Here is a 16,460-nt window from a genome sequence, read left to right as displayed (position 1 = left end):
AAGTATCGGCATTCGTTCTTTGGCACGACATATCACGGCGAAAATAAACCATCGAGTTTTAACTCGGCCTTTCAATCATGCGCGAACGTTTATTACATGTAGCCAAACGCTTATCACACGTGCGCTTATCACTTTCGTGTTTAAATTTTAAATAATGTTTTTTTTTTTTTTTTTTTTTTTTTTAAGTTTTTAGTGTTCACCGTTCGACGTCGAATATTCTTTCTCTCGCTCTTCGACGAGAGAGATTCTCGACGTCATAAAAAACTGCGTCAACTCTTGTCTCTACAAAGTCTCGTAAATTCCTAGAAACCGACGTACACCAACAACTAAACTCGCGAATTGTAAATAAACGGCGGTTGATTCACTAATACACACGAGAAGTGATATACCTCTCTCTGGCAGTATGACGTTGATTGTGAAAGCTTTGCGTGCGGTGTAGTTTTTGTTAAAATGCAATAGATCCTTGCCAACAATCTCGTTCTATAATATTTAAAGATATTACATTTAAGCGAAAAATATAAAAATCGATTTTCAAATTAAAAATGATAACAAAAAAATTGATTTAACTTTCGCGATATTCCATTTCGATAATAGCGCGATAGATGCATCTATGAATGATCGATTAAAGAATGCAATATCAAATAATAAATCTTATCAAAATTGAGTTAATTATATATTCAAAAAATTAATTAATAACTTATTTATGGAATATTTAGCAAAAAATTTTGTTCTAAACATTATTTTTATCATACATCTACATTTCACTTTGTTAATTAAGATTTTAAATTAAATGCGGTTAAATTTAAATTTTTGTGTCAAAAGAAAAATATCGAATTAATAAAATTGTCAATGATAAATAATCACTATATAAAGTGTCATTATACATCAATTTTAATAAATTTTTTATAATCTGCAATGTGATGAATTTTTTAAAATTTTATAGTTGCATTAATTTTTAGATCTCTATAATAATGAAATATATAATGTGCATAATAATATATAGTACAAGAGAGCGATAATCGACGTAATTGTGTTATTTTACAATAATAGTAAATATAGATTTGATATAGTAATCAATAACAAGAATATATCTTATCGCCCTGATCATTCATTGATACATCCATTCTAGCTGTCACACCATTTATATTCTCAATAATCCATAATATCAGATTGTCGCTTCGAGTGATTCAGGGTCTCGGTTGATCTCGCGCGCGATTATGAAAATAGATCGAGTCTCTAATTCAACTGGCAAGAGATAGATCAATGAATGGGAAAGAGAGAAGAAGCGATATCGCAGTAACGTCATCGTACGCGAATAATTCCGACGCGCGTTACGATGATGCGAGGAAGCGAGGAAGAGGCGAGTAATTGAACATGGATTTCTCGATAAAGTTTTTAAAAAGAAGAATCGCGTGAACGTATGCGTTACGAAACATCACCTCGAGTCTCACGGTATTGACGACGGATCGCCGAGGACATACTATCGAAAGCAACCGCACGTGACTACACGCCTGTCACTACTATTGGCCGATCCACACTACAGACGACGTAGCCGGTCGATAAGCATCCTCGGGAATTCTTCGCCTGTCCGTGTAAGAGACGCCACTGACCGATTCAGTTTAGCTGAGCATCATCGTCGAGTTACTACGCGAATTTTCGGTTTCCTCTCTCTCTCTCTCTCTCTCTCTCTATCTTTCCCTCTCCCTTTCCGCGAAATCTAACGGGATTGACGAGCAGTGCCAAAATGTTGGAACCGGAAGTAGGAGCCAAGATCGTCAATCTGCGACGAGGCACCAGTTTGAGAATACCGTCGATGAGCGACCCTACCGAAGGTAAGGATCAAACAAGGGATAAGCGGGATTTGTATTCGAAAGGACTTTCGAAGCTTAGGAATTTCGTCAATCGCGATCCGATTTTTTTTAATAATGGAAGATTTTTTATGGTAGTTATCGCATTAGCGCTAATTCAATTTTCTTTTTATTTACATCATAAGTAATCTTTTTTTATCGCGCTTATAAAATCATATTTTTTATTGTACTAGAATTTTAAAATTTGTTTAATCTATCGGGTTAATTTTATTATTCTTTTTTTATAAATCTTGTGTAGCTATGATGAACCAAAGATATTGAATTAGTCGTTACAATTAGAAATTTGCAATTGCTAAAACCGATATTTAGCATGCATTGAGATATGTCTCTAAAATTAGTTGTGTCTTCAAAAATTATGAGAAACGAGATATTTTTACACTAATTTACAATACGAAACAATATTGAATTGATATTCTTTGCATTATTAACTCTTATACATTTGTTCTTGCTATATGTTTTTAAGAGAATACGTAACTATTTCGAAAGTATTACAAGATTGTTCTTTTTACATAATGGAGATACGCCATTTATATTGCTAAAAATTCTTATCATAAATTCTTAATAATGCGATGCAAAGAATAATTCTTTCTCAGACCAATATATCTTTGTTTAAAGCGCGAATTCCGGGATTAAGTAATTAGTGCTTAATCGTCGGTCTTGTTCTGACTCATCTTCCCAGCGAAATAGGAGCTCTTGTATTATGAGGAAATTCGTCAAATGGAACATGTACAGTGTTACGTACGTTAACATCAGAGACATATATGATGCATGACACAAGCAGCACATTACATTTCCTCGCATGAGCGCGTTACCGCGTTATTATCACGCATCATGAGCTCATTAATAGTGAGGCGTGTAAACATGTGACGACGGTGAAATCGTATATTTCGCGTGCTTACATCATGGAGATTTCACATTTTCAAAGCGAAGAAAGGCCGAATCCATTTATTTATTTCAGCTATTGTGATCTTATTTAAATAAATATTACGTTTTATATATAACGTCTTTTAATAGAGATTGAACCAATGTGCGAATATATTACCAGAATATTTTGAGAAGAGCCGTTGTGCGTGAATACAATTAACAATAGTTGACCCGGTATAGCCACGTATAAAATGCTTTAATATTGATAAAATAGTTTAAAGGTTATTAAAGTTTATGTAATTTAAATCATATATATCCAACTGAAATTAGAGTTTATATCGATCGATATCTTAAATTCCCGTTACACTTCTTTGACCTTTGCCAAACGCGAAACATAGGATTGGAAACCGCGACTCTCTCGAATTAGTTCAAGTTTCGTCTCAAGATTCTGAAGATTTTTATCGGCTTTGCCGAAGTTTTTCAACAAGGTTTACGTTGGTCGACGACGAAAGCAATTTTCCAAAGTCCCGACGGTATTCCCCCGAAATCGGAAAATTCCCAGGAACCGGGAACTTCCCCGTAACGCATCGGGACAACGACCTGGAGTTTCCGCGTCCGTGCGAAATCTCTGTTTTAAACTCGTTGTTGCTCGACGCTATTTTCAGGCAGTCCCGCGTTATTCCGACGTTGAATTGTTTATCTTTGGACATTTTACAAATGCCGTTTGCACTTATATCGCGAATTTCCGAAATTAGACACGATTGCGACGCGGCTTTGTCTGGCAGCTGTCTGATAACTGACGTCACACTGACCGAATTAAGTATTGTGACAAGCGAGTGATTCCGCGCTCAAAGTAATTATAAAATCATTGAGATGCGTCCAACTGCGGTCAAGTGCAGCTGACGATATTGCAAAATTGCAAGAGAAATTCGTAAATACGAAAACGTACGCTATATATATTATCGGTTTTAATTTAATTCACCACTTTATTTATATTCTGAAGTAAATTCTTTTAATTGAAAAAATACTCGGTTTATATATCAGATCTTTTTTTGTCACTTCAAAAAATCCTTTTTAGCCAATTCAATGATGCCTCGGCTAATCATTTCTCTGGATATTTGCTCAGTAATTCATGAAAAATTATCCGGATATATTTTTATTACGCTGTTTAATGAAATCTTATTTGTATAAGAATAATGTGTAATTTTTTATCTATATTACTATAAAAATTTAGCACAGCAAAAGTTAATATTAATATCAACGACAGCTGTACGTCGATGCGTCATACAGTAGCGGAAAGTTAAGAATCGTGCGAAATACACGCGAAAACTTAATATGCATCATTACCGGTTTCATTCGAATACATGATCGCTCAATCTCACACTGATGGATCGTATTTACATATTTGCATTGAATTGAAATATTTATGCCGTGCGGATTGTCGATAGTATCTCGATGTAGGGCATCTTGGTATATCGTCGTCGCAATAAACTTCGACCTTTATCTAAACCCACGACGCGCGTTTGTGCAAACAGAAAATTGTCTGCTCGAGGAAGCTCGCGCTTGGAGAAAAAAAAAATATTTTTTTTTTTTTTTTTTTTTTTTTTTTACGCAATGATCATTTCTTTCTATGTATTTCTTTCCGGAAAATTGTAGATAGTCTAAATCGCGCGAGATTACGGGATATAGTTTGAAATATAGAATAAAGTAAAAATACACAGATCATTCATCCGTTTGTTATCTTTAATTTCTGTTTATCTATTAATTGGCTATCTCGGAGAGAGTTTTCTAAGAACATGGATGATATAACTGTCATTGCATTAAGCATATGGATATAACGGATATACACGGTATATAACGAATTGACAATGAGAGAAAGAAATAAAAATAATTTGGGACGATAGAAAGAGGGAGATAGTATGGTACGAGAGAAAAGAAGATAAGAAGGAACCGTTTGCACACTCTTAATAAACACTCTTCAATATGCCGTGCAAACACAAAAGAAAAAAAACGTAACGGAAACGGTCGAAGTATACGGCAAAGTATTTTGGAAACGGACCAAGTGAACTTACGTATGTATAAATGTGAAACAATATTTTGAGGAGACTTATTCATCGTTGGTTTTCTTAAAATTTTTATATTTTTATATTTTTAAAACGTGCATTTACGTACACATTCTGCGAACAGTTCATAGACGATATCCGCAATCGTTGTCCACAGATTATATGGATAGTGCTTTACGTTTTATGTCTATGTGTGTGTCTTCGATAAAATTTAAGACTGATTTGATCATTAAAATATTTACTGTTTGTCTTTCGCAACTAACAATAAAGGAAACTCTCCGTTCATAAACAAAAAACTTTATGTGAAAGATACGTGTTTATGTATGTATGTTTTTGTTTATATCTTACAGACTTGTTGTTTTCCTTATTCGGCGAAAGATAACAAACACTATCTAACAATGAATATAAAGTATTTGTTCACATATCATTCGCAGTCAGTCGTAGATCAGTAATGCTCGCGTAAGTAGGTAGGTACCACGCTAAAGAATATATTAACGCTAATCTCGTTTTCGGTCAGCCTGTCATTAGAAGCCAGTATTCTTTTTCAAACTTTTCGATGTGTAAACTTTCATTTCAATACATTACAGAACTTGTGCTTTTTACTTGATTTCCATAAATTAATCGAACAGTCGACAGAAAAAAAAATATTGTTTAACTTTGTCGCGATAAATTTGTCACAATAAATTCTTGATCAAATTTATCTGCGACATCGTCGTACGTAGGTGTGCTTGTCGTATTTCCTCCTTTCCGATCTCGTATCGTGGTAATGCCAAGTTCCGTGAAACACCCGATGCCATTCTTCTTCAACCTACGATTCCTAGCATTTGAAAGTGGAAAGAGATTCCGGGATGTCGCGGTTTTCAGGAAACCGCCTACGAAACTGCCCCATTGTCATGTCTCATGCCGTGTGCCGTGCCGCAAATAATTCGCGAATCATCTTCGATCGCGCGCAATGCGTCGTCATATGTAGGTACGTGTCGCGAATCTTTCGAGGGAGATGCGACGTTTTCTCGCATATAACAGATGGAACGTGCGGAAGATGCGCAAGGGATGCGCGGCGCCTTGCCAAAAACGTGGCGGTATCGCGGTGTTGTTACATTCGCATTTCTTCCACGCCCTCGAAAATTTTCAGTCGCTGGACAGAAGGCCACGAGATCGTACGGTGTTTCTTGACCACGTACAATATCTCACGCGAGAAGGGAATATACATATATACATAATTTTTTTCGCTGTTATCACTTGGATTCGCGTCATCTCAATCTTAGATATTGCAATTACGAAAAATGTTTACTTGCTACGGATCAATCTTTGTACTATGTGAAAAAATTAGAATTATATCTAGTGTCACAAATAATAATTAATAAATAATTAGAAATTTCTGTACGTGTGTGTATATATATGTATGTACATAAAAATTATAATTTATAAATTATTTTCTCTTAGACGCGGGGGTTAATATAAATTTTTTCAAGTTCTTATTATATTATAAAGCAAAATTAACCTAAACATTTGCGTATATTATATATAAATAAAATGTATGGCCGACTCTGTCGTTTTTTTCGTTAATAAATAATAAATTGTGCACACATATTTTAATTATATTTAGATTATATATAAAAATCTCTCTCTTTCTCTCTCTCTCTCTCTCATTAATATCTCAGCTTTTTGTGTTGGAATAAATTATTTACAAGATCAATCATTCAACTAAAGTGTGGATTCATATATTTTCATTCCTACAAAATTATCGAAATACTCTCTCTCTCTCTCTCAAATAATTAATCCTCCATGAATTCACCGAAATTATATTGTTTCAATCCCTACTTTGAATTCTTTTAATTTCGCATTCTTTACGCTAGGTCGGCTTTTCAATTCTAATCAAATCCGTATGCTAAAAAATGGATGAATCGCGATTTTCGAAAAATTATTGCTTCTCGAAATTGAGGATTCAGATCGAGATGAGTTGTCAGGGATGATTGGCCGGTGGAAGACTATCGATCTTTACTAAAACATGGCTCTGCGGATATATCAGATCCAAGGTAAGCCGGCCCGACGAACACGAGGCTTAAGTCATTTAGGCTAAAGGCACTAGCGCTCGTAATACGTTCACGTAATGCAGGTAGTATAGACCGGAGACCTGGCGCGCCGCTAATACACGGGACTGACGTAACGGTAAGCGGGGGCTTTAAATGAATTAAAGTCGACGACGGGGGCGAGTGAGCTCGCCGGACGTCGAGTGTGCTGTTGCCATGCGTTTCGTTCTGACGCTTCGCTGATTCTTTTCTGATTCCGGTTGTCTCGTTTCGATCATAGAAATGAATCTACAGCCATCTATCGTGCTCGTCCAACTAATTTCTTCCGAAGAAGTTGCACGCGAAAAAGTAAGTTGTCGTGAGGAATGTTCAGTAGTTTTTTTAAGACGTGCGCGTCGGAAAAAGTTCTGTGACCAAGTGAGCTACAATACCGGATATATTTTGACTAAATTGCTTCTAGATGACTTGAACGTTGCAAATCTGTCCTTTGTACGTGCATTGAAAGAATTTTAATCCAGGGTTATTATACAAATTATTATATTTAATTATCGAATGTTGAATTAAAATTAAAGAAATAAATTGAGGCAATTGCAAGAAGTTTGTCGATCAAAGTATCGATGCTGAACATTCGTTTGGCAAGCATTCGTCATAAAAATTGAAATCGAGTAATACGTCACATTTCGCCGATTAAAGAGAATGCGAAAGGGGAACACTTTAATAATAGCTTCCTGTATCTTTCAATCTGGACGGATTGCTTTCACTTCCGCATTCGATGCAATAATCACACCGTCCATTGATAATTTAATCATATGCGTGAATACATGTATAACGACTATATCTAATGATAGGGTGCGATGTTGAAATTTCAGAGAGCGAGCTAGGTCTGTGTCGTAGCAGTTCCTTGAAGATTTCACGGACCAACGATGCCGACCGCGTCGTCGCGCGAAATGGAGCGCCTCTGACGAACGCGGGATCGTCGCCGTCGTCAGCGTCATCAGCGTCGTCCTCGTCGTCGTCATCGTCGGTTGCGTTGTCGGATAGATGCGCGAGCTGCGGCGTCAACAGATCGTTCCGGTCCGCCAGGCGTCACGCACCAGCGGGTGATGCACCTGCGCCGGAGTATCTCGCCAGGAGTCTCCTGCAACTCGGATGTCCTGCCGTGTCGATGCCAACGTAAGTAACATTTCCGGAATTTTACGCCTACTCTCTCCATCTCTCTCTCTCTTTCTCTCTCCCTCCCTCTCTCTCTCTCTCTCCGAGAGATAGAATATTAATTATAATTGATACGATTTCGTGCGCGCGTCAAGGTCACAATTTTTCGTACGAGAGACACGTCAATCGCTTCATTTCCGTGGTCATGAATAAATATAGAAGGGATTTGCGTGACACACGCGTTGATGTGACGTCGAAAAGTGAACTCATTAAAATTATATTGGTCACGATTCTGCTCGACAAATTGTTTATCATTCGGTCAAGGCGAGAATGTCGCGAGAAGGGATCGCGTCGACGGGATGGGCGGATCGCCTCGAGGGTTAGTCCCGATTGCGCAATTCAGGTATATGACGTAACACGAGAGATGCGAAGAAGATTCCAACCATTTCGTGTCCGCATGGTCTGCATGCATTGCCACGAGAAGCAGAGGCGGAAAGAACAATCTAATCGTGCCTTTCTCTCTCGTCCGTAGTCCAATGCATTTGAAATAAAGTATTGTTCGCATAAAAAAATCTGCTGCTGCGGAATCGTAACGAGTGATTTTTATAATAAGATAAGAGTTTCACTAATGCAGTATGTAATGACTGATTGTTGCGTGAACAACATTTAAAGGTATCCCTCGCAACAAGCGCGTATTCTGACGTATTCGAGTTCTCGTGTGTTTAGACCCTCCTTTGTCGGGTCGAAACGATGTCGATCGAACTTTCGTGATCGCGAATGGGAACGAACGAATGGAACTAAACGTAGAGCTAGTTGTGAGCGGTCCCTCCTTTAACGAGGAAGTCGTTTTCGCGTCGCGAGAGCCTCGTCGAGCAATTAAACGTTCGCATGCGGTTATCGAGTGTCGACACCACGTATAGTCGATGCGCACACGCATCGCAAATGGAGAGGTAGAGAGACGATGTTGAAAAAAGGTGTGAAAAAAGAGAAGATGAGAGAGTCGTCAATTGACGCGAGATGCCAAAGCTACAATTATCTCGCAACAGCATGAAAATTAAATTTAACGAAGTTGTATTGGTTTCAATTCTCGGAGAATGGACTTTTATTCAAATTCTACAACGTTAAAACTCCGTGTTAAAGTAAAGAGCATATATTGTATATGAAATAGAAATAATACATCCGTAAAATAACTATAGTACAAAAATACGCGCATATACATATGCATAATGGGAAAAATACATACGGGCGATGAAAAATATTGACGTTACATAGTGTACCGCGCTAGACAGATAAATGCCTCTCCTGAAAAAAATAACAAAAAACAGAATACAAAAATAACAAATCAACAAGAGGCAAGAGAGGCAAGAAAGGCAAGAGAGGCAAGATAGATAGGCAAGAAAACAGAAAAGTAGGGGAAGATGTCGAGGCGGACATTTACTAGAAGATTGATCACATAATTCTCTCGAAGGAATAAAAGGGGTGAGAGGTGAAGATATTATTAAATCGTCGAAACACACACGCGTGCTATCGCGCAGCTGTTTTCGACGCGAAATGATAAAAATCAGACGAAAGGTAATTCGCGTGAGATTCTAGACGAAAGAGTTTAACCGACGAATTCGCGAATCGTGTTGGAGATCGGCGAGCAGCGGTCGCGATCAGCTGATCGGCCATCACAGCTGTCATCTGCCGTGTCCGTTTCGAGAGAACGGAGCGGAAGCGCGAACCTCAGGGGATTCATCTTGAAGCGGCGTTCGCGTTAATATAAACCAGCCTCTGGTTGCTGGTACGTGCACCATCATATAGTCATATAGCGACGGCGATGATATTCGGTCAATAGGTGAGTCGCGCGGCGCAGACGCGGCAGTCGCAGTACCAGTCCGTCTGTTCGCGCGCGTGTGCGTGTCCGCTCACATACACGTACATCCGCGAAAGCGATTGCCGAGAGCGGAGAGTAGAGCGGACACGCTTCGCGTCGCATTGCCGTATTCTTCCTCTCGTCGTCAGGACTCATCCGGAATATCGAAACGACGACGGCGGCGGCGGCGGCGGCGGCGCCTTGCAGCAACGTCCTTGTCTCTCTTGCCATTGTGGTTATCGCATTTTCTCTTCCAAGGGGAGCGCCTGACTTGTGGGAGGAATGTCCTCGTCGATAGTCGTCTGACGACGATCTCTGGTGATAGTTTTTTTTGGTGATAGTCGGCAGGATCAAGAAAAAAAGATTGGAAGACTCGAGAACATCAAGAGGCTCAAAGAAAGGAAAGGGTCGACGGCTGTCGATATTTCGAAAGGAATCTTCTTCGGAAGAGATAACAGAGGAAAGGATCTATCTCAGCTGATGAGGGAGAGTTTCTCATTTTGGGGCGCGGACACCGAAATCGTCGTTTGACTCGCATGTCACGTCGACGAGAGGCGAGAAGCGGAAGGAGGATGCGAGAAGATTGGGATAATTGAAGCTGCGTTTCGCGCGCGTGGGGCAAGACCCAGTTCCAGCTTAGAAGAAGGCTTTGCATGTGTCCGCCGCTGTGAACAGCAACAACGCAGGACAGTGGCGCCTCTCTACTGGACTGCTAGTTACGATAATACTCACCGCAGGTGCGAACGAAGGCCAGGTTGACACCGGCCGAAAAAAGTGCCAATGTAGTCGATTCTTCGCTTATATTGATCTAACCGGTCATCGTGAGATGTGTGAGGTTGTTATGTATATTTTTTAATATATTATAAATAGCGCTATATATATATATATAATTGCACAAAAATATTTAATTTTTTTTTTATTATAATCGATCAAATTAATTGATTTAAATTATCGTTTAAACTCATCTTTTGCGAGAATATCTTGTATAATTAAAAGATTTATGTCGCAGATTTATTTTTGAAAGAAAAACAGACGTGATGGTAGAAAATTGAAAATATTAAATTTAGATTAATGCACGCTCAAGCTTTTAAAGAAGTCAATAGACTGAACTCTTCAACTCGAGTCATCGTAACGCTATTGTCATTCATAACGTCGCCGCGCAACATCATCGCATATGCAGATATTACAATGCTTGATTTTTGCTCGATTTTTTCCTCACAATCGCTTGAATCTTATCGCGATTATGCATGCAACTTTGGGCAACTGCCGACGATTAGTATCAACGCCTCCAAGCCAAGAACCCCGGGCAAAAGGTCACGGATCAGAGATCACGTTCTTAATTATCAGTTGTATTACAAAAGACGAAGAGTTAATAGAGATGAAGTAGATGTAAATATCGACTGTACTAACCGATTGTGATTTTATCAATCGATAAATCTAACGCTTGCATGATTTTTATATAGCGGCGACCTCATTTTGAATGCTAACGCGGATAAGAGAGAAAGCTCATAAATAATTCTGTTCAATGTAAATTCCTAATACACGCAGTAGTATACTATGCTAGTTGGCAACTTGGAGGTTCAGTGCTTCACCAGTGATTCGTCACGACAAAGAGAATACGGTCTCGTGAGTAAAAATAATTGGCGAGGTTTAACGTGAACAATGCGTCTCGTACGAGCGCGAGATGTGAAATAGGAGAAATCGTTACATTCGTTACGTTCGCTACTAACAATAAATGTAAAGTAATAAAAAAGGCTAGCTTCTTTTTCGCATCAAACGAACTTTGTTACGGTCGTGATAAACATTTCGCAGTTGCGACAGAGACACATTTGTCCTGTCACGGATACTCTCGTCCGACATGACGAATATGAGAGAAGCAACGGTAGAGAATTTTCGAAATTTGCCTTCTCTCGCTCACATTGTAAAGTATATTGTTATTTTGGAAATATACTTTCGCGATAATGCGCCTGCACTGGCGAAACGCCAACGCGGGCTGAGGACGATCGATTCCGCAATCTTGTCTCTGCTCTACGAAATGGATGATATAAGAATTCCCAGAATGAGAATCAAAATGGAAAGGAATGAAAAAAAATTGAACGTGAAATTGTAAGTGTGCTGGGTTTTTAAAATATAAATTAAAATCGCGATTTCTCTCATGTTACAAATGAGCGGACAATGTCTTATATTTTCTTGTGGTTCTGCTAAAGAATTATTTACTTTTTTCCCTAAAAAGTTACATCGTGAAAGCCTAAAGCGCTCTTTTGATTTAAAATAATCAATAATCATTTTAATTAGAATATAATTTCATAACGTAGGGAAACGTGCCATTATAACAAGATGAATGAAAACATTGTTGCAACGTTACATTTACGCTCGTCTTCAACTTTTTTCGTTTCGTTAAGAATCTTGCGAACGATAAAAATATTCTTACAGGAGTTAGATATCGCTAACACAAGAAGTCGAGCGAACTGATTTACATGCAGCAATTGCTCCAGTAACGTATGCGAAGAGCGTGTTTCACGGGAGATTGGAATCTTTCCATCGCTCTCGTTGAAGCACGCATTACGCGATCTGCCTTACGCATCTGTCGCGTCGGGATGAGATCAATTAATTCGCGTCGATGGGATTTGCAACGCTTGTAGCAACAGCTGATGGTGACGTTTGCCACTGCGATGTCTGTCGTCACGCCCCGAGCATTTCTTTCATTCAGTCTCGAACTGAGAAACTAGCGCGCCTTGTGCGCGTTGTGCTATATCCGATTAAAATATCCATTTTTACAATTATCGATATTTAGCCTACATTTGATTTGATTTTTTCTCGCATTATCGTGTTGCCAAAAAAAGAAATGGAATCTGTCAACGAATCTTTATTATTTTTTTCGCGATAAAATATATCTATATACAATATATCTATATTTATGCATACACATGTATCTTTCGTCTTTAAAAGTGGATTAATACACATCTGCTAGTATTATATCGTGCAATATATTGTAATTGTGCGCTCTTCCGTTTATTAATATACGGTGACTCGTTTTGTTTCAGACCTCGTGGCGGTGTCGGATCGGAGCAACCGCCGAGCAGCGACAGCGATGATTACACCACCGCCCATCACCAGGGCGCAGGTTATGGACAGAACCTGGACGCTTACACCGTGCCCACGGTCCAGGTATCGGGCCCACCTAACGCCGATGAACCCGCTTCCGTCATCAATGGGTGAGCGAATGAACAATATCATTCTAAAAATGGTTGTTTTTCTATATTTTTTTAGTTAAATTGGGTCAAATTTATAATATATCAAGTGAAATTAAAAAGAAGCAGAAAGTTTAATAAATCTTTATAAGAACGCGATTCAGAATAAGAAAGAAATGATTAGCGATGCTTTTATGACTAATTATATGTATAAACGTTCTAATTCCATAGAGAAGAGTAAAATGATTTTTTACATAAATAGATATTTAAGATTACGCTAATCGATTCAAAGTCTTACATAAACGCTTTGTGTATTTAAATTGACGCATTTATTCTTCGAGGTAGAAATGATTTTATGAATGAATTGCGTGTAACGCGAATAAAGATACAATCGTATAGAGATTCTTATCAATAACTAGTGACAGATAGTTTGGAATAAATATCAAGCAAGTCTCTTGAACCATGATTCTTACATTCATCCAATGATTTTTACATCATTCAGTTTTTTTATTGCACAATATCTTAATGACAATAATATGTTTGCAAAATGTATGAAACATAATTAATGCAAAGAGATATTTTATAACAAGACAATGTTAATAATCAATAATAGTAAGTACTAAAATACACGAGTTGTTTAAATTAACAATTTTCAAAAAATATCACTAATTTTTATATTACAAATAATAATATATCTTTCTTTTTATTATACACTAATACAAATTTATATCTATCTCTTTTTAATTTTATTCCTTTAAAAAAAAAATCTTATTACAAACATTTAATTCAAGATATATAACATTTTAATCCAATTTGCACTACAAACTTTGAACTTATCATCAAGTATTTTAACAAAATTCCGCGTAGTAATTTTGATTAGCGAATGTGTGTATCGATATATACCGACGATATACCGTTTAATCGCCATAATGAGCGTGCGTGCAATTTCAATGAGCCGACCACTAGCGTCTTCCTCTTGCGCGTCAGGTATTGGTCGTAAGACGCAGGCAGGTACGCGGCGGATGATAAATGAACGATTGATGCGTCGCGTTTGATAAGCGCAGCGTTGTTGCGGTATCGTCAACGGAACCGTTCGCGCCTTTCCGTATATTCTCGTATCATTCGGTATTTCGTCGCGTTTATAACCAAATCGCGCGCTACCGCCTTATCGCGCCGTGATAATGATACGCCTCGTTGATTCGGCCGACGCTGTTTGGCGAGTAAAAAGTTGCTCGTCGATTTCGCTGGACAATAAAGAAAGAAAATAAAGAAGAGTCGATAAGGAACGGCGCGAATTTTCAGTGACGCGATTTTAACTCGTGGCCGAGAAAGTAAAGAGAAAGTATCGAGTTGAATAGTCCTTGCGAGATTTTTCGCGACAATCAAGACTTTCCGTGTGTGACTCGCGTGTATGAATCGCGTCGCGGTTGAGTGGCGCCGCGACGAGATGATGAAGACTCGTAAAACAAGAACGACACTGCGAATCCATCGATTCGGACTTTATAGCAATAAGGAGAATATATCGGCGGTGTCGAGAATCTCTCGAAATTGCAAGACGCAATTGTTGAAGAACTATGAAATCGCGTTACACTGGCTGAGAATTAGAAGATCGGCGATACGCGATGAGCGAATGTCATGTGTGTATCATGAGGAAAAGGCGCATCTGCAGATGTGCGAAAGCGCATCGGAATGGTGAGTGCATCGCGACGGTCTTTCAGCAATGTTTATAAATGATAATTATACGAAAGAGAGAGATGTGAGGAAAATCTTAAAATTATAAATCTATAATAATTACAGTATATGGGTAGTTGTGTAGCTTGAAAAGACTGATTTTATAAAAAAATCTACAACATACAAATATGTAGGTACGTACACATACACATGCGTACGGCTGAAAATAATGTAGAAGACGTAGATTTTTTTAAAGATCACTTTTTATACGTCTAAAGCGACGTTTTGTCCTTGTAAAAAGCTTATCAACTTACGCAATTGATAGTTGACCTATATCATCAATGATCGCCACGATGAGATATCCTTTCAAGGAAAGATGAACAAGGAAAGACGATTTGCGATTTGCCAAGCTCGAGGCCTTTCTCTTGTGAGATATTAAAAAAAAAAAAAGCAATTGAATAAATCAAGACACGTTAGAAATGTATTAATAAATTTATGAAAAGGATAAAAATAAATTTTATATATATAGCTTTGTTTTTTTGTTTGTTTTTTTTTTTAATTTGGCGTAACAAAGCTATTGCATAAAACATCGTTCATTTTAATCCAACTAATGTAATTTAATTTTCATTTGAATAAATGAAAATTAAATTAGAAATACAATAAAAGTATCCGCAAGAAAGAAATCGACATTTAGCGAGAAAATGTAATTATGTGACAGTATATTTCTTATCGGTTCATTCACGGTATATTTACTCTATTTATTCTGTTGTTTTTGTCATTAAAATATTGTTTCGAATGTTTCGATTGTTACGAATAGGCGACTTGATAAATGCCCCCGAAGATACGTTTGCAATTTATTGTAATGACCGCATTAGCGGAATAAATAGAGAATGTCGATTCGCACAAATGTGCGTAATATAATGTGCGAATGTATGCGTGTGTGTATCAAAATGTGTGTATCAAAAACTGCTCCAAATCAGGGCTCTAATCTCGCGAACTGTACGCGTTGACATACAGCTTTGAGATAGCGAATAAGCGCGATAAGCCATTACACGGTGATCAATATGTTTCACGGGCCGTAAATAAAGTGCTCGCGTTTGCCTACGTATTTTTAGAGCAAATTTTTTTTTCACCGTTCAAGGGCGAGGTCCGAAAATAAATTGTTAAAGAATTTCTCCATACGCGCTTCTTCATATACGTGTGCTCTTTAGCTTATTTGCACAATTTTTTTCGCAGGTAAATAAAATGCGCAGGTTAATACGAAGATGAGAACGAAGATTTTTTTTTATTAAAATTATAATATTGCTAACAATAAGATTATATTTTTTAGCTATTTCTTAAATTAGCAATTCTATCTTAATTATTATCTTCATTTTATGTTAGTCTTTTTTGTTATTACTTATCGAATTATACATATACATAAAAATTCGCATTGTTATATATTTTTATCAATAATGTCAGTTGTGCTAATCATACTTAATAATATAATATAATCCTCTTTACGACTTGAATAACTTGAGATATCTCAATAGAATAAAATGTACAGACTCTATATCTCAGATAAATAAATGTAATTACATAGCAAATAAGAGTCGGCGCGGTAGTTAGTGCGCATACAATATTTAGATACGAATATATCAAGAAGTCATCGCTTTATGACATTATCTAACGGTTGAGATATCCCGTACTAATTTCGCACGTTTATCATGTTATCGTTAATAGCGTCATAAATGAAGCAAATATGAAAATTAGCTTTACTAGCGCCA

The 16,460-nt window shown here is 37.6% G+C and overlaps 1 protein-coding gene across 3 annotated transcripts in view; it reads left to right on the top strand.

The window, feature by feature from the left end:
- The first annotated feature begins 1,723 nt into the window (after nt 1-1,723).
- The window catches only part of LOC115236302, a 47,804-nt gene continuing 33,067 nt past the window's right edge, over nt 1,724-16,460 (top strand). For 2 of the 3 annotated variants that reach the window (XM_029808663.1, XM_029808662.1), the window contains exons 1-3: nt 1,737-1,832; nt 7,695-7,998; nt 12,877-13,047. In XM_029808663.1, coding sequence (XP_029664523.1) covers nt 1,745-1,832; nt 7,695-7,998; nt 12,877-13,047 — 563 coding nt within the window. In that variant the 5' untranslated portion in view covers nt 1,737-1,744. Of the gene's footprint in view, nt 1,833-7,694; nt 7,999-12,876; nt 13,048-16,460 lie in introns of all 3 variants that reach the window. The other variant, XM_029808661.1, reaches the window with a different exon arrangement.

The sequence above is a fragment of the Formica exsecta genome, unplaced genomic scaffold (assembly GCF_003651465.1).
Source record: "Formica exsecta isolate Colony F162 unplaced genomic scaffold, ASM365146v1 scaffold247, whole genome shotgun sequence".
NCBI classification, from domain to species: domain Eukaryota; kingdom Metazoa; phylum Arthropoda; class Insecta; order Hymenoptera; family Formicidae; genus Formica; species Formica exsecta.
The sequence above is the reverse complement of the archived record's forward strand: the minus strand, read 5'-3'. Positions and strand labels throughout refer to the sequence as shown.